Source organism: Bos indicus x Bos taurus, chromosome 4 (assembly GCF_003369695.1).
Source record: "Bos indicus x Bos taurus breed Angus x Brahman F1 hybrid chromosome 4, Bos_hybrid_MaternalHap_v2.0, whole genome shotgun sequence".
NCBI classification, from domain to species: domain Eukaryota; kingdom Metazoa; phylum Chordata; class Mammalia; order Artiodactyla; family Bovidae; genus Bos; species Bos indicus x Bos taurus.
The window spans coordinates 68,818,765-68,838,811 of NC_040079.1; the positions used below are offsets into that span (position 1 = coordinate 68,818,765).

At 36.7% G+C, this 20,047-nt stretch overlaps 1 protein-coding gene across 2 annotated transcripts in view; it reads left to right on the forward strand.

Annotated features, from left to right (window-relative positions):
* CFTR (cystic fibrosis transmembrane conductance regulator) overlaps positions 1-20,047 on the forward strand; it is a 215,098-nt gene that overhangs the window by 71,435 nt on the left and 123,616 nt on the right. For both annotated transcript variants that reach the window (XM_027539612.1, XM_027539613.1), the window contains exons 7-10: positions 948-1,073; positions 4,023-4,269; positions 8,654-8,746; positions 15,175-15,354. In XM_027539612.1, the coding sequence (XP_027395413.1) occupies positions 948-1,073; positions 4,023-4,269; positions 8,654-8,746; positions 15,175-15,354 (646 nt within the window). The remainder of the gene's footprint in view (positions 1-947; positions 1,074-4,022; positions 4,270-8,653; positions 8,747-15,174; positions 15,355-20,047) is intronic.

The window sequence follows — 20,047 nt, forward strand, 5'->3', positions numbered from 1 at the left end:
TACTAGCCCACTCAGGTAAAACCAGAACTTCTCTATGTACTGAACCTTGGATCTTCTTACTAGGTGTCGCAAAAAGGAATATTTTCATGATGTTATCAGAGGTCCCCAACCATTTTGGCACCAGAGACTGGTTTCGTGGAAGACAGTTTTTCCATGAACGGGGAGAGAGGTGCACTTCATTTCTGTTATTATTATATCAGCTCCACCTCAGATCATCAGACATTAGATCCCAGAGGTTGGGGACCTGGATATAAATGATACTTTCTATATCAATGGTACATTTTTTAGCTTGCCAGTCTATAGAATTTCTTTATAAGTATGTTACCATCCATTTTGCTTTTTTGCACATCAGAGATTTAGGTACAATGGATAAAACATTGTATCCAAACATTGTATTCAAAACATTGTGAATGGGAGGGAATGCATACATTTTAGGTAAAGTTCATGAGCTTTTTCTACTCTGGTTCATGAATCATCACATCACAGCCTTAGTGGCTTTCTTTTACTGAATGATTCAGTGATCCCAATCACTGCTTATGAAAGAGGACTTCTGGAGTTTGCCAGCTAGAGTGTGAAAGAAAGTGTTCAAATTTTGGAGTCAAATAGTTCTTAGTTTGAATCCTACTTTGCATCTTACTAGACATACGACCTGTGTCAAGCTGCTTCAACCTTTGTGTTTCTGGTTTTTTCAGTTTTGAAAATGAAATAGTTGCCTCCCTCGGAGGATTAGGCATAGTATATGACATGCATCTCATACATGGTCTGCACATGGGAGGCATTTACTGATTGAGTGTTACTATTTTTGTCACTGTGTATTTGATAATAAAATAAGCACCCATCTGTTTAATAAAAGAAATGTGGCTTTTCTTAAAAGCTTGGGCAGTTCTTAGTGGGCGGCTTGCCTTATTTTTACTAAGTATTTGATTTGTGGATGAAATAATTTACAGAGATCAGAGAGCTGGAAAGATCAATGAAAGACTGGTGATAACGTCAGAAATGATTGAAAATATCCAATCAGTTAAGGCATACTGCTGGGAAGAAGCAATGGAAAAAATCATTGAAAACCTAAGACAGTAAGTCATTCGAAAAATGTTAATATCAGTTAAATTAGTCAATTAAGGTTTAATATATTTAAAAGGAGTATGTCACAGTGGACCTCAGCTCATATTTGAAATTTCTGACAACCAAATAGTTGTGTTAAGTTATATCAGTATTCATGTGTTAGTGGTCTAATGTCATTTTCATGGGACTGGCATTTTACATAGGTGAGCTATTTTTGCACTACAAGAATATCTTACAAAGAACTGCCTATTTGTGTTTACAGCTGCTTAATAGACTAAACCAATGATCATGATGCTAAAGACTGAATGAAACCTTAAATAGAGCTGCTAGAGTAAAAAAGATACAACTCTGAGCCAAATAAATGATTCTCTAGTATTATAACTTCCTTAATTTGTATGTTATGGCTCATGAAAAGAAAACCAAAAAAAAACCCTTCTGTTTGTTTAAAATATGTTTGTTCTTCCTTTACTTAAGAGCAATGCCAGGGTAATATCTATAAATTGTGTTCTATAAACCCTCCACTTGAAAAATCAATTCAAGTAATGAAAGCCACCGCCTGAAGTAGAATCAGTACTTGGCACCCATCTTGATCTCTGGTCTTGTTTTGCCTCAGATAACTTTCTTTCACTGGTTAGTAAAGATTATAGCCAGCAAAAAAGTACAGCACAGACTGGGATACTGTTGCTGAGAAAATTTTGGACATGATATAAACCAAGGTATTTCTGTAGCCCTAAGACCATTTTTCTTTAGTCAAGTTCCATGTTCTACAAATTGCAATTTTAAAAAAGGGTTCTAAGGAGACTCAGTGGGCATAGATCTTCTGTTAAAGGGCAAATAATTTCAGAATGAATTAGCTCATGAGAATTTCAAAGGAAGAAAAGATACTAAAGAGAAGAGTTCCATTTTAGATGATATGAATGTGATTATCAGGGATTCAGGCTGCTGAGTCCAGGAGACAGTGGTAACTGAGCTGCAGGTGTGTGATTGGAACAACAAAAGAGATGCTGAAATGGTAAGTCCTTTGCCATGTAAATAGAAAGAGTAAAAGACTACTTATTGCCCAAACATGATTGGTCACCTGTTTTTATTATGCCTTTCAAGACAAATCCAGGAAAGGAATTATATTTTCTTTCCAGAAACATCCGTAAAGATCTTGCTTAGTTGGTTGAAATGTTTCTCTTTAACAACTGAGTTAGCTCTCAAGGGTCACTGATGAACTGGGTAAAAGGCTATGCAGTGCTCCCTGAAAATCTACTTCTTTACTGCTCTCTGGTAATAAAGTCACTTTCAATTTTTTTTAATCATAATAAGATAAAATGTTTTTATGACTCAAAGTGTTAGTGTTATTATTATGGGGAGTACTGCTTTCTGGGTGATTCTTATATCAATACATGTTCTTGAGCCCATTATTCTTTTCTTACAGTATCATTCCTTCATTTTCCTCAACTGTTTATAATATACAATGACAGTTTTGACAAATTTATTAACATTTTGGTAATCAGCATTTTCTAGCATTAAAAAAATATAAGCCTAGCCAACAGTATTCTTTCAGTTGAAGATTAAAGAGACATGAAAGTTCTAAGTGCAGGTTCCTGTGCTGTCGTTTATTGTGGCGACAACTCCACAAGGGAGATGTTACATTTCTCTTCTGTAGATGTGGATTCTGTAGGGACAGAGGGAAGAGCAACTTGCTTAAGATGGCATAGCTATAACCAGCAGAGCTGAGTCACACCCCAGTTAGATTCCAAAATCATAATCTGCCTTTAATGCCAAATAATTAAAATAGGTAAGCTAAACCACATTAGACTGGGAATCACAATGTAGGTGGGAGCACTGAACTTCATTTTCTTCATCAGAGTGCTGAGGATTACATTTTTTTTCAGACTTGAAAAAAAGATTTCATCTGAATTCTACCACTTGAGAATGAGAACTTTTCTGAGTTGTACAAGCATGTGGAACTAGCACCCAAATGCCAGGCACAGCTATCGCCCCCTCCCACCAGCATGCTCTACTTGTCTGACTCATCTCTGCTCTTTCCCTCACAAGAGCTGAACGGAAGGATCACAAGTGACTCCAGTTTTGATGATCCTGTGAGGGTGGGATGAAGGTCGAAGGAAGCATTGTCTTCTGTTTTTGCCAGCTCTGCACTCCCTGTTTTCTGCCTGTTGGTGCATTTAAACCTCTTCTGTTTGTGTTGAAAAAATAGTTCACATTTGCAGTTCAGACTGAAAAAAAGTATGATTGCAAATAATTATCCTGAAAGGAGAGAGGGTGGATGCAATATCTATTCTCTTGTAATTTTCCAAGAATTACTGGCAGCAATCTTTTTTAAAAAGCGGATTCTGGAGGCCTACTGCAGACTCAGTCAATATCTCTGAATGGTGATCCTGATACACTTCATTTTAAAAAGTTTCTCAGGTGATTTTTACCTGTTCTAAGCCTTGAGAACCACTTCTCTTTGGCTCATATGTTATTTTAAAGGTTCTCCAAAGCCAATCCAGAACTTCTAAAATGTTGACAATCCATTAGGGAATCCCAGAATTGTCTTTTCCTTCTATAAATCTTTCAAAATTATTCTCATATCTGTACTTAAATACTTAAAACACCAATCAATAAAAAATTACTAGTTTCATTAATCTATAAATTAATAATGATGTGAATGAAGATATAAAACTAATGTAATAATTATTGAGATTATTTAAAAATAATATTTATACGTATTATATGCTGGTATATTCATTGTCATCCACCCCTCTTTCAGAAAAGATAACTGAGGCCCAGAGAGGTTAAATAACTTGTTCAAGGTCACACAGCTCATCTAGGGTAGAACCAGAATCAGAAAGCAGAGAGAAAGCTTTTGAGAGTCTATGTGCAGATTTTTTATTCCAAGATGCCTGATATTTTGGAAAGTACATATAAGCACCCCAAATCTTACTATTTGTTTTTTTTTTTTTTTTTAGAACAGAACTGAAACTCACCCGGAAGGCAGCCTATGTGAGATACCTCAATAGCTCAGCCTTCTTCTTCTCAGGGTTCTTTGTGGTATTTTTATCTGTGCTTCCTTATGCACTGCTCAAAGGAATCATCCTTCGAAAAATATTCACAACCATCTCATTCTGCATCGTTCTGCGCATGGCAGTTACTCGGCAGTTCCCCTGGGCTGTACAAACTTGGTATGATTCTCTGGGAGCAATAAACAAAATACAGGTAGTGTACCAAAATGGGTCCTCTGACTCCATGAATTTAGAGCAGTTTAGAACTTTTGTCCTGAGCAAACTCTCTAGAGATGAATTCTTGGCCTTGGACCTGTTTGATGTACAGTATTTCCTCTCTTGATGTCTATATGTGGTCCAACAAGCCCTTGTAAAGCCTAGTGAAATAAAATGAGAGCCCATGAGATTTTAGTCAGAGAAATTGAAGAAAATATTGTTTCCGTATTTTGGAGATTATTATTCAAGTAATCAATCAATCGAATAGTTCTAATGAACTTGGCAAATGTGCAAAATCATGGTGGCAGATTCATCAGGAAGTTATTAAATTTTCTAGCTAATGCTAGGAATGTTTACCTTAAACTTTTCCAAGTATTTTTCTGAACAGTATGATGGATGAGAATGACAATGTATGCCACATTAATTACCTTAAAATCTCAGCATTCTGACGTAGCTGTTAATTTTGAAGAGAAGTTCTAAAGTCCTTACGTTTATTAGACTCAATTTATGCCAAGCTAACGGAATCACCACCAGGAACTTGGATGTGGTTATAATTTTTAGAATTAGTATACAATTCAAAATGTTTTATTATGCTGTTGTGATGTATATTTAAATATTTAATCCAGAAAATAAATCAGTGTGCCATAAGTGTAAAAAAATGAGGGGGAAGGGTGAGCCACTTTAAGGTAGTTCTGCCATTATTTAACCTAGGCCAGAGTTTGACTTCCCTAGTACCTCAGTCAGTAGAGAATTTGCCTGCAGTGCAAGAGACCCGGGCTCGATCACTGGCTGGGTCAGGAAGATTCCCCTGGTGAAGGAAATGGCAAGCCATTCCAGAATTCTTACCTGGAAAACCCCATGGACAGAGAAGCCTGGCAGGCTACAGTCCCTGGGGTCACAGGAGTGGGACAAGAACCAGCAACTAAACCACCAACAGAGTTTGCCAATGGTGGACCAGGGACTAATAAAAGAAGGATGCTACAAAGATGAAAATACCAGTTTTCTCTCTCTTAATGTTGAATTGAGGTGATTAATGGGTAGTTCAGGTGTGCTTTATAAATTCATTACTAAGGTTAACATGTAGTCTAGTACAAGGATGAGTCAGTGGTATGTTAAAATTTAATGTATAAATAAGTTCTGTAAGCAGGGTGACAATTACAGCCTTGACGTACTCCTTTTCCTATTTGGAACCAGTCTGTTCCATGTCCAGTTCTAACTGTTGCTTCCTGACCTGCATATAGGTTTCTCAAGAGGCAGGTCAGGTGGTCTGCTATTCCCATCTCTTGAAGAATTTTCCACAGTTTATTGTGATCCACACAGTCAAAAGCTTTGGCATAGTCAATAAAGCAGAAATAGATGTTTTTCTGGAACTCTCTTGCTTTTTCCATGATCCAGCGGATGTTGGCAATTTGATCTCTGGTTCCTTTGCCTTTTCTAAAACCAGCTTGAACATCAGGAAGTTCACGGTTCACATATTGCTGAAGCCTGGCTTGGAGAATTTTGAGCATTACTTTACTAGCGTGTGAGATGAGTGCAATTGTGTGGTGATTTGAGCATTCTTTGGCAGTGCCTTTCTTTGGGATTGGAATGAAAACTGACCTTTTCCAGGCCACTGTTCAGTTTTCCAAATTTGCTGGCATATTGAGTGCAGCACTTTCACAGCATCATCTTTCAGGATTTGAAATAGCTCAACTGGAATTCCATCACCTCCACTAGCTTTGTTCCTAGTGATGCTTTCTAAGGCCCACTTGACTTCACATTCCAGGATGTCTGGCTCTAGGTCAGTGATCACACTATCGTGATTATCTGGGTCATGAAGATCTTTTTTGTACAGTTCTTCTGTGTATTCTTGCCACCTCTTCTTAATATCTTCTGCTTCTGTTAGGTCCATTTAGTTTCTGTCCTTTATCAAGCCCATCTTTGCATGAAATGTTCCCTTGGTATCTCTAATTTTCTTGAAGAGATCTCTAGTCTTTCCCATTCTGTTGTTTTCCTCTATTTCTTTGCATGATTGCTGAGGAAGGCTTTCTTATCTCTCCTTGCTATTCTTTGGAACTCTGCATTCAGATGCTTATATCTTTCCTTTTCTCCTTTGCTTATTGCTTCTCTTCTTTTCACAGCTGTTTGTAAGACCTCCCCAGACAGCCATTTTGCTTTTTTGCATTTCTTTTCCAGGGGGATGGTCTTGATCCCTGTCTCCTGTACAGTGTCACGAACCTCATTCCATAGTTCATCAGGCACTCTATCAGATCTAGTCCCTTAAATCTATTTCTCACTTCCACTGTATAATCATAAAGGATTTGGTTTAGGTCATACCTGAATGGTCTAGTGGTTTTCCCTACTTTCTTCAATTTAAGTCTGAATTTGGCAATAAGGAGTTCATGATCTGAGCCACAGTCAGCTCCTGGTCTTGTTTTTGCTAACTGTATAGAGCTTCTCCATCTTTGGCTGCAAAGAATATAATCAATCTGATTTCGGTGTTGACCATCTGGTGATGACCATGTGCAGAGTCTTCTCTGGTGTTGTTGGAAGAGGGTGTTTGCTATGACCAGTGCATTTTTTTGGCAAAACTTTATTAGCCTTTGCCCTGCTTCATTCCGAAATTCCAAGGCCAAATTTGCCTGTTACCCCAGATGTTTCTTGACTTCCTACTTCTGCATTCCAGTCCCCTGTAATGAAAAGGACATCTTTTTTGGGTGTTAGTTCTAAAAGGTCTCGTAGGTCTTCATAGAACTGTTCAGCTTCATCAGCATTACTAGTTGGGGCACAGGCTTGGATTACTGTGATATTGAATGGTTTGCCTTGGAAAGAGAGATCATTCTGTCGTTTTTGAGATTGCATCCAAGTACTGCATTTCAGACTCTTTTGTTGACCAAAAGGCTACTCCATTTCTTCTAAGAGGTTCCTGCCCACAGTAGTAGATATAATGGTCATCTGAGTTAAAATCACCCATTCCAGTCCATTTTAGTTCGCTGGTTCCTAGAATGTCGACGTTCACTCTTGCCATTTCCTGTTTGACCACTTCCAACTTGCCTTGATTCATGGACCTAACATTCCAGGTTCCTATGCAATATTGCTCTTTACAGCATCGGACCTTGCTTCTGTTACCAGTCACATCCACAACTGGGTATTGTTTTTGCTTTGGCTCCATCCCTTCATTCTTTCTGGAGTTATTTCTCTACTGATCTCCAGTAGCATATTGGGCACCTACTGACCTGGGGAGTTCCTCTTTCAGTATCCTATCATTTTGCCTTTTCATACTGTTCATGGGGTTCTCAAGGCAAGAATACTGGAGTGGTTTGCCATTCCCTTCTCCAGTGGCTAGAAGAAGCACAAGCTGGAATCAAGATTGCCAGGAGAAATATCAGTAACCTCAGATATGCAGATGACACCACCCTTATGGCAGAAAGTGAAGAGTAACTAAAACATCTCTTGATGAAAGTGAAAGAGGAGAGTGAAAAAGTTGGTTTAAAGCTCAACATTCAGAAAACTATGATCATGGCATCTGGTCCCATCACTTCATGGGAAATAGATGGACAAACAGTGGAAACAGTGTCAGACTTTATTTTTGGGGGCTGCAAAATCATGGCAGATGGTGATTGCAGCCATGAAATTAAAAGACGCTTACTCCTTGGAAGGTAAGTTATGACCAGCCTAGATAGCATATTCAAAAGCAGAGACATTACTTTGCCAACAAAGGTCTGTCTAGTTAAGGCTATGGTTTTTCCAGTAGTCGTGTATGGATGTGAGAGTTGGACTGTGAAGAAAGTTGAGCGCCAAAGAATTGATGCTTTTGAACTGTGGTGTTGGAGAAGACTATTGCGATTTCCTTGGACTTCAAGGAGATCCAACCAGTCCATTCTAAAGGAGATCAGTTCTGGGTGTTCATTGGAAGGACTGATGCTGAAGCTGAAACTCCAATACTTTGGCCACCTCATGTGAAAAGTTGACTCATTGAAAAAGACTCTGATGCTGGGAGGGATTGAGGGCAGGAGGAGAAGGGGGCGACAGAGGATGAGATGGCTGGATGGCATTACCGACTCAATGGACATGAGTTTGAGTGAACTCCAGGAGTTGTTGGTGGACAGGGAGGCCTGGCGTGCTGTGATTCATGGAGTCGCAAAAGTTGGACATGACTGAGCGACTGAACTGAACTGAAGTTCTGTAAAATGTCACATATTTAAAGAATGCGTTTATAATATAATGAATCCTAGTACTTGACAATTAACTTTAGAACACTTATAAAATTATTTTTTAGGAAAAAATTTCTAATATAATTCATAAAATACAAAATGCAGCACTTATTAGAGTTTAAATAGATGTAATAATGTATTAACAGTATCCTAGTTGTATAATATGTTTTTGCTTTCTTTTGTAAACAGGATTTCTTACAAAAGCAAGAATATAAGACATTGGAATATAACTTAACAACTACAGATGTAGTGATGGATAATGTAACAGCCTTCTGGGAGGAGGTCAGAATTTTTTGTTTGTTTGCTCTAAATATTTAAGCTTTTCTTATTTGTGATTCTGGTTTTCATCTTAATGGGCAATAAAGTTAGAATGATGATAGAATTGTTAGAACTGAAAGAGGAATCACTCCACTTATTTTGTAGTTTAAGAGGTGGAGGCCCAGGAATATGAAATATGACAGACAGGCCTCTTTGTGTTTTTCTAAGTCATGTAATTTGTTTCACATAATAAATTAGGAAGTAATGCAGTGCTCATAGGTTTTGGAGCCAAATTGAGCTGGAATTGAGTACTGTTTCTACCATTTACTCTCTAGTGCAAGTTACTGAATTTTGTGGAACCTCTGGTTCTCCATCTGTAAAGTGGGAATATTAATATATACCTTACAAGGTTGTTGTGAAGTTTGACTGAGATAACTTATGGGAAGTATTCAGCATAGTACCGCACACATAATAGTTCCTCAGTAAATGCTACCCTCTCTGATCTCAAGTTCCAGTCCAACGTGCTTTGCATATACCAGTAAACATAAAGGTGTATATGGGGTAGACCTATGTATTGTTTTCTACTATTTTCACTTATTTTAATTCACTATTAAAAATTCTCATTTCTCATGGTCAGAAAAAATGTTATTAATGATTTTTCAGCTTCTAAAGGACTAATATTTGATTATAGAGAATACCAGTGGAGTTCCTCTTTCCTTATCACTTTTTTCTGTTGAGTAAACATAGGCATTATGCAAGCAATGTCCTATTTCTACATATTTCACAATATCTTAAACTGGTTTTATTTATATAAGTAAGTTGATCCTAAGGGCGTCACTGTAATTCTTTTTTTAAGATAGAGGTAAGAGAATAATTCTTTATCTGCCTAGAAAAATTATCGAGAAGTGTGTGTGTTAGATTGATTTTACTTCTTTGATTTTAGGAATTTCAAATGCCCTTCTAGACAGAAAGAAAAGCAAGGAGTTTGGCAGACAATTGTTTTTCTAATCTCCATCTCATTCTCCTTTCATCTAATGAAATAGATAGCATGCTTGAGCCCTTACTATGTGCCAGGTACTAGATAAGCACTTTACATGTTTTGTCTTATTTCTTACAACATTCCTATGATGTAATCTTAATATTTCCATTTTGCTGATAAGGGAATGGAGGCTTAGGAAGGTTATAGGACCTGGCTCAGTTCATGTACCAGGCAAGGGATGAAGCTAAGTTTTGGACCAAATGTCACGGTCTACAACCCTTTCACTGAACCATTGCCTTCCATCTGGCTGTATCCTCGTCCTCCCGACTCTCACCGTCACCTAGCAAATTCTGGACACTCCTTGATGATATTTACCCAGGACAGTGGTGCTGGTTAAACCGCTCTCATCGTGTCTAAGACTTTAACACCCACATGAGAAATCCTTCCAATATTGTCCTCAGAACTTCTGTTTACAGTTACTTCTTCAGAAGCTTCCTCTCATGCTCATATGCTGAGCTTGGTGATTGCCGAGACTTACTGCACTTTGGAAATGTCCTGCTCTGGAATCTCTTTCTCAGTTTAGAGTTTCCTAATCCTAGCTCTCTCAGTCTCTTAATCCCACCTTTACCACCTTCCAATTTCATGAAGATTTCTAGTCTCCTTAGTTCTCCCTTTTGGACTCCTCCTGGTTTAACCTCCATCAGTCACTTCAGTTGTTCCTACAGCAGCACCCTCAATCCCCTTTTCTTTTCACTGAATCGTTTGCTGTAAGACATTCTCTTAACAGCTTTGGTGAAGGGAATGCTATCTGGGAAAATCAAATACTCTAGTCAGTTATAAGTTTTATACAGTTACTGTTTCAACTTCAAATGGGCCTGTAAACTTTCTTGGGAAATGTTTTCATTTGTCTTTACTTAATTTTATTTACCATTTCCCTAAAAGCAATTCCAGATTTTTACCAGTTTCCTGAAACTCCCAATCTCTCCCAGATATGCTCACCCCCAGCAGATGGCCTTGACTTCTGTAATACAGAGAGAAAGTATATAGATGCTATAAAATATAGAGTGTCATATATGAACGCTTACAGCTTCTTTCTTCACCCTTGAGATTATTATTTTCTTCTTTCTTGTCTAAGAGAAGGATGTATGCTTCCCCCGGCCCTTAGCTGAACTATTGTTATTTTGCTTCATCTTCTCAGGACATGGAGCCAGCAACTATTCTCAGTCTAGAAGCGCAATTCCTTTTTTTTCAACTGACTTCTTTTAATATCTAAATATTTTCAAGTTAAAGAAATTTCTTTTCTGACTTTTGCCCCCCCGAACCCCATCATCCAAGCCTTATCATTCTCCTTCCCTTTGTTGTTAAAACTGTTCTTACTTCCTCATCTTTTGACTTTTGCCTTCTGCAATCTGGATTCTGTCTTTACCAATGCATTAAAAACTGTTCTTTTGAAATATTTATTTAACTTAGCTTTCATGAACCACTCTTTCCATGTAATCTTATATTCCAACCATGACTTCTCAGTCTTGGCTGCCTGCCTCTGAAGTGGCGGTCGGCCACAGGGTCCCCACTGCCTTCTGGTATTTCATGCTCTCTGTGGGTGACTCAGCCCAGGCTCAACTGACATATATGTGCTGATGACTCTCAAAGGCAAATCTTCAGCCCCAGTTTCTTTCCTGAACTTCATACATTATTTCCAAATTCCCTGCAAGGTCCTCAAACACTTCACATTCATCACTTCCCAAGCTTCATAAACCCGCTTCTTCCAGTGTCTTCTCTGCTTCATTTGATGATTTCACCATTCACCCAGTGACTCAAGAGGCATGTCCCTGATGAATTATATATGACTCCTCCCTCACTTCACACCTGTGAGTAGGGACAATTTCTATTTATATATCAGGAAGCTGAGCTTTAGGGAATTTTAGTAACTAGAACAAGATTATACAACTGGTTAGGACATAAAGGTCAGCCTAGGCTTCTCTGACTCTAAATGTTTTTTCTACTCACCATCCTGTGTCTAATGAAAAAAATGGACTACTGTTTTACTGTATACAAAATACTTTCATCTATATTATCTCACTTAAGATCCTCAACAGTCCAGGAGCCTAAAGCTCAGAATGTCATAATTTATCAATTATTATGCAGCTAGTTGAGAAGATGAGACAGATACTGAAATAAAGACAAAGGATACCATAATCATTTCTCTCACAACTACAGGGAGCTTGTAAACACAGAAAGTGTTCAGCCAGAGTAGGGATCAAATAAATAAGAATAAGATCAATACTGAGATTCCATTTTCACTTACAAAACACACAAAAATAGAACAAAACAAAATAAATCCCAAATCAGAAATCAACATTGTTAATGATGGTTCCTGAAATCTAGCACTCTCATACCTTGATGGAAGAGAATTTGAAACTACTTTTCCAAAGACTTGGAATGTTTGCTATACCTTTGCTCTGGAAATTTCCCTTGTGGAAATTTATACTAAAAAAACCAGAGATTTGTTCCAAGATTTATAGCAAAGTACACACATCACAGAATTATTAAGTTAAAAAGAAAGTCATATAATGTAAAAAATGAGAACTATTAATATTTATAGTTTATCCACACTCTTTGATACTATCCTGCAACTTAAAATTATATCAAAAAGAGTGTTTAATGGTATGTGAAAATATTTATGATTTATATTGTAAGTCAGAAAAAGAGGATCACAAAGCTCATGTATAATTTTTCCTTAATGTAAATTATATATGATTTTACGTATATGCGAAGGAGTGGAGGGATCTCACTGAAATGTTAAACATGATTTCTTCTCAGTGTTAAGACTACAGCTGATTTCTCTTTTCTTCTTGCTGCTTTTATCTGTTTTCCAAATTTTCTGAAGTAAGTTTTGACTTCTGTAATCAGGAGTTAAAATTAAAGTAAATTAAAGTAAAAGCAACCTTCCATTGGTCCAAGTGTTTGTTGGATAAAAGCCCTATTTCTAAGCATGGAAAATGAGCCCCTTAACAGTCTGCACTGCCCAGTTTATCGAGGATGTCCTTTGTCATCTTACTATATACATTCACCTAGCCACTCACCACTCCTGAGGTGTATGTTGTCCTTTTAAGCCTAAATCATCATGCATGCAGGTCCTTCTTCCTGTAATGCCTATACTATTTCTTGGTCTTGTGAAATACCACCTATATCCTTCATAGCCTAATACTGGGTTAATTTCTTGGACAAGCTCCAGACTGAGTAACTTGCTTTATGTAATGTGCTCCTATAGGACTTGGTGTGAGTTTTCCATTGTAGCACTAAACACAATACAATATTAATATCTGCCCATTTGTTACTCTCCTATTTGAGACTTTTGAGGTGGTCTTTACTATACAGGTGATGCTCAATAAATTAAGTTAATAATAGAATAAAAAATGCCTTTGTCTCACTTGAAGAATTTTCATTGCCTACTTCTTAAAAATTTGCTTTTAGTTATTTGATGACTGAAAGAGATGTTAGCTATCCATCTCATAAGAATTCAAGCAGTAGTCTTAAACCTTAATTGCTTATGTATGCCCTAAAGGTTTGATAGTACTGAAAATCTGTATACCGCTGATACATTTTAAGCTGACTTATGAATTTTCAACATAGGTTTAAGTGGTGGTAAAGAATGTAATTCTTGTCTATAGTATAGTGTCTTCATATGTTAAATGGATTTTTGTCAAAACTTGGGAGCTGCCATTTCAGTACTTTCAATTTCATGGAAAATAAAATGAATTTATAGAGTCAAGTCTGATTGCTAAGTCAATCAGATAAATATTACTTGCTTTATATCAGGAAAATGTAACTTTAAAGTGCAGATAATAATTTGTATTAATTTATTAAATTACTAAAATTAGATAAATAATAAGTTAATTAAAATAACTTGTTCTTCAATTCATCTCCAAAGTGCCATCACTTTGAAACCTGGTGAAACACAATATTACCTCCTTCAGTATTTCTGGCTTTGCTTTTATGGGATCCCCTATCAAGAGAAAATCATTCTCTTATGGTCCCCATGTTCGTATCATGGAGTTTTAACACTCCGGAAAGGGCAGCCTAGCTAAACTTAGGACTGGTGAGAAGGCTGCCTCTTCTCTGAGGGGAGAAGCAGAAAGTAGGAAAGAGAAGTGACAGAGCAAGCGAATTCTCAGATGATTAACTTTAGGAAGGAGTACTTCGGGATGTTGAGGTTGTGAAAACACATTCTCTTAAAACTCTGTGAACAACTACCTTCCTCCTGATCACCTGCAGTGCTATTAACTGTGATTTGAAGACTGCTCAGATGGTAAAGAATCTGCCTGCAATGCAGGAGACCTGGGTTTGATCCTTGGGTTGGGAAGATCCCCTGGAGAAGGGAATGACTACCCACTGCAGTATTCTTGCCTGGAGAATCCCATGGACAGAGGAGCCTGGTGGGCTATGGTTCATGGGGTCACAAACGGGTTGGACACGACTGAGTGACTAGGCACATGCACACACTCTAATGCATCCCATAGGGCAGTCCAGAAGCAGGGAGCTTTCAAAAAAGAACTCCTTCTCCCAGCACTTTTGCAAGAATGGAATTCATTCAAATTAAATGGTAGTATCATCACATTTACACTTAGTAATAACTACTAAAATACTTTGAGCTTCTCAGAGTAAGGTGCCAGCATGATAGAGTTAGAAGATTTGGGTTGTAATTCCACTCAGGCCTACTACTTAAATGACTTCAGTTACTTAACCTCTCTGAGTCAAAGTCTACAACTTTGAATGAAAGAGTTTATAAAGTCTACCTCATATATTGTTACTCTGCTGAAGATTGAATAAATATGTGTATGTGTTCAGCCTATGGGAGAGGAGATAGATACCTTTGTATAGATAGCTGCTGCTGCTGCTGCTAAGTCGCTTCAGTCGTGTCCGACTCTGGGCGACCTCATAGTCGGCAGCCCACCAGGCTCCCCCGTCCCTGGGATTCTCCAGGCAAGAACAATGGAGTGGGTTGCCAGCTAGATATCTTTAATTAAATTTGATGTTGAGCAACAATCAGCAATTGAAATTATTATTATAATTTTGAAATATTTTGGGTCATGTGCTCTAGAAATCATGTGCTATAACTTGTGTGCTATAAAGTATGGACCATGTCCACATACTCTTCAAACTAATAATACATCATGTAAATAGCTATTGAAAATATTGGGCTTCCCTGGTGGCTCAGCTGGTAAAGAACCTGCCTGCCAATGCAGAAGACAGAAGGGATGCAGGTTCGATCCCTGGGCAGGAAGATCTCCTGGAGAAGGACATGGCAGCCTGCTGCAATATTCTTGCTTGGAAAATTATATGTATAGAGGAGCCTGACAGGCTACAGTCCACTGGGTTGTAAAGAATCGGACACAACTGCACCCGCACACACACATTGAAAATATCTGAGAAACATACCTTCTTATTTACTGTGTTTTTTTCTTTTTTACAGGGATTTAGTAAATTATTTGAGAAAGCAAAAGAAAATAATAACAATAGAAAAATTTCCAATGGTGATAACAGCCTCTTCTTCAGTAACTTACTTCTTGGTACTCCTGTCCTGAAAGATATCAGTTTCAAGATAGAAAGAGGACAGTTGTTGGCAGTTGCTGGATCTACGGGAGCAGGCAAGGTAGTCTCTTTTATACCTCACCGTGAAGATGTTAACCTGACATGCTTTTCTCCTTTCTTTTTCTAGTTTGTAAAAGGAGAATACTTGGATACTCTGTATAATTATTCCACTGATAGTGTCCTCTAGCCTTTCATTTCTTTCTGATATCTTCAGTAACTTTTATATATTTATATTATGGGCATCACTCAGTATAGTGTCACGCACATACATGGTGAGCGTTTAATAACTTTGTTGAACAAGTAAAGCATCCCTTTTTGCCAATCTGTGGCAAAGACATTTTCTCAGAGCTGGTCCAGGACAGTTATGGCTTACATTTTACTTTAGTAACCACATGGGCAAAAGATCCCCATTTTGCTGACAAAGAATTTTTTTGGAGAATGGACTCAGGCTTGCTTATGATTTATTATGAGGGAAAATTATTGAGTGGGATAGTTTTTTGATGACAATACATAGGAATCTGTATTCTGTGCTGATCAGCCTTCCACCCTGCCTCATTTAATTATAAACCATGGATATTTGGAGATACATCTGACAAAAATTAAGAGGTTAAGAAACTAAAGGGTCAAATTTCATTGTCAGGAGAAGACTTTATATTAGTCTTGAATGATTTGAGCTATTGTTCAGATAATGATAAACACTTGTTCTCTTTATCTGGGAAATACATTCAAAGGGCATGAAGGAATACAATCAGAGATAAGAAAGGGTCTCTTGGCTTTGAAATGGACTACTTAAGGATAATAGATATTTGCTTTGGAAGTCTATTAAAAGGAGGTTCTTATTCCCACTTGACTGTAATTTTAGCTACAATACTTTCTGGAAAAATTAAAAAAGTTTAGTGTCCTCTTAAAACTCTTCAGAATGATGAAAGAAAAGGAAGAAGGAAGGAAGGAGCAGTGCCACTGTAAGATAAAAATGTAAATATAAACAGAAATTAAATACCCCTGAAAACCAGTTATTTATTAATGTCTAGTTAAGGAAGAATCACATTTTAAAGAATTTAGTCTGAGACTTGGGAAACAAAATACTATAGAAAATTTCTAGTCATTGAATTTGGTGTTCATAATTGTAGCAATATACAATTTGCTTTTTTCTCTCTATGTGTTTTCCCACCTGTAAAATAGGCCTTTTAATAAAGCAGCTATAGTTGTACGTTTTCTTCTTTGAAAAATGTATTTCTTCTTAAAGTGCTACTTTTTCCTTCTATTTCTTATATAACTAGAAATTTTCACTATTAAAAGAAAATGATACCATAGCAGGATTTGCTAATAAAGAAATCACAGATGACTTGACTGAGAATGATTGCTTATGGGAAGACAGTAATTGTTTCACCGAATTTTTTAAAATTAATTTTATGTGTTTAAAATTACTTCTTTGAAAGGTGTGAACAAACAGCTTTGGAATTACAAAATATGGGACTTAACCAGCAATTAAATTTCAGGCAACTCTATTAAGAATTGATGAGCAGATAATTGCTGGCTGGAGTTACAGCTACATCTTCTGAGAAGTAGATATGAAGACAGAGTCAGATGGAGGCAGTTGTTCCTTAGGAATAATTAAACCCCTCTGAGAAATAGAGTTTGGCAACTAAGTCTACAAGGACGTCCTTTCATTTCAGTAGGAATGGAGCATTTTATACTCTTATTAGATAAAAGAGCTAGCTAAAATATAAGATAGAATAATTGCAAATACTCACATTTCAAGATAAATACTGAACCACTCAATTTGGTAATTTGTGTATTAAAAGCCTTAAAAATAACCAATTAACAATTCTATTTGTATGATTTACCCTAGTGTATTTGCAGAGATTTTTATATAAAGATATTCCTCACGTTGTTTCAATAGCTGCAAGTTGAGAGAACTCCTAAATATCTCATAATAGGGGATTGATTAGGTAAATTTTGGTGTAGTTATATAATGGCATGTTATTCAATCAGTATACATATGTTTGTGTATGCATACTCAGTCATGTCTGACTCTTGTGACCCCCATGGACTGTAGCCCACCAGGCTCCTCTGTCCATGGAATTTTTCAGCAAGACAACTGGAACAGGTTGCCATTTCCTACTCCAGGGGATCTTCCTGACCCAGGGAACAAACCAAGGTCTTATCAATATTTGGCATTTTATATATATTAATTCAGTTTAACTTTGCATCTCTCAAAATACCAAAATATTGATAAATTTTATATGTTTATATAGATAAATATTGTTAAATATATATTTAACCTTTGTATTTGATATAGACCCAAACTTACATAGAGCCAAACCTGTATATTGTGTATACATATATATATGTTGTGTATACATATATGTATGTGTGTATATATATATATACATGTAATATGTGTGTATATATTTATATGTAATCAGATCCATTCCATTGTTGGGGTTTAAAAATCTGTTCTATATGAAAATAATACTTACAGTTTCAATTATACAGCAGAATTATATGTAGAAGTAAGGAATTTGATGATGGACGGGGAAGCCTGGTGTGCTGCAGTCCATGGGGTCTCAGAGTCGGACATGACTGAACACCTGAAGGAATTTTGGATATTTTCCATATACAATAAGAATTTTAAAATTTACTGAAATAGGTATCAAAAAAATGTCTATCTCTTGATCCTTCTTTCTTCCTAATATATTTTAGGTGGTATTACTGTTTGTTAAAATTAAAATTTTAAGTGCAAAAAAATTCGAAAATTTTTCTCTCACTTCTCTTTCTCCTCTGGTTATTTTCCACTTTTCACCATTCTTTCTCCCAATTCAGACAGACACTCTTGTTAGTTTTTTGAATGTATATACTTTTATACATAGTATTTCATTGTTTGGATAGATGTTTGTAATATAATGAATCACCTATTGATTGACAGTTGGGTTATTGCCAGTGTTTTGCTAATATGAAGAATGACTCTATGAATAATGTTGCATATATGTCATTTAGCACGTCTACTAGTATTTCTGTATATCTGCGAAACTTTCTTACCTGAAGGCTGCATCAATTTGTGTGTATGTGTTACAGTCCATGTAGATTATAGGTTTGTTTCCCCACAGCATCCCCAGCATATGTTATCTAACATTTGAATTTATTCCAGTCTTGTTGGGTAAAGTCATATGTCAGTCTTTTTTAAATTTGCATTTCTCTTATTAGGAATAAAGTAAAAACTTTATCATATGATTAAAGCTCACCTCTATTTTAATTTTTGGTGAAATATCTGTATACTTTGTACTGTTTTCTAATGAGTTATTGTTATTTTTCTTTTTGACTTTAATATCACTCAAGAAGGAAATTATTCCTTTGTGTCATATAACTTGCAAACATTTACTTCAGTTTGACATTTTTTCCTTTTGTTTTCTGTGCCCACGTCTTTTTTTTCCTTTATAATGTGATTTATTTTTTAATTTTATGACTTCTGGATTTTGATTCATATAGAAAGCTTTCTTACTCTATGGTAGTTGTTTTTCTTTTCTTTTGGACATCCTTCAGTGTTTTCTTTAAGTCTTCTTACAGTCTTATTTTTGTACTTATTCTTTGACCTATTTGAAATTCATCACGTGTTGGGTGTGGCATATGGCTACAGTTTTTTGTCTGCCCTCCACATGGCTGTTCAGTTGTCCCACAACATATACTGAATAGTCTATTTTTCTCCACTCATTTTAGATGCCGCCTTTATCAAATACTAGTTCTTTTATGCATTTAGATCTACTTTTGTAGCTTTAATTCTATACTATTGATTTGTCTATTTATGTACCAGTAATTCACTTTTTAAAGTTATTGAACCCTTATTTTAAAATGTATGATACAGTGTATCATGTTGCAAAGAGTTAGACATGACTAAACAACAAACAATAATGTCATTATATTATTGAGTAAAATGTTTATATATATATATGTATATATAATTTCATACGATGATAAATGTTTTGAAGATAAAACAGAAAGAAAGATTGATGATAGGGGTGCAATTTTAAGCAGTGGAGGCCTCATTGAAAGGTAACATTTGAGAAAAGATTTGAAGGAGGTGAGAGGTTAGGTCATGTGATCATCTGGGGAAGAGTCTTCCAGGTAGAGAGTGGAGCAAACCCTTGAAATGGGACTGTCTGTCTGGTTCACAGAGCAGCAGGAAGGTCAGTGGGGTCGGCTCAGAGTGAGCCATGGAGAGTAGAGCTGTCAGAGAAGTAATGGGGGCGAGACCATTACATAAGGGCCCTGCGAGCCTCATAAAGGGCTTTGTAACGAGTTAGGCCTTTTTTCTGAGAACTTTAGAAGCCATTGGAGGGTTTTAAGCAGAAAAGTAACATGATCTGACATACATTTTGACAGGGCCCCTTTGAGAATAGACTGCAGGAAGGCAAGGGTGGAGCAAGGAGTTAGAGAATAGACTGTAGGAAGACAAGGGTGGAGCAAGGAGTTAGAACCCTTCTCCGAGAAAGTTAGAAAGCTATTCTATTTATTCTGGCAAGAGATGTTGTTAGCTTAATCTGGATAGTAATGGAAGTAGCAGTCAGATTCTGCACATGTTTCCAAGAAAGGTACAACAGAATTAGATTGAACAAGGCATGTGAGAAAACTAATAAGCACTCAATACATGTCAGCTATTACTAATCTTTCCCTGACCTCTTCCAACCCCATCCCAACAATCTGAACTCAGCACCCCATCTCTGTGAGCCTCTAGTGTAGCACTTATCACATTCTGT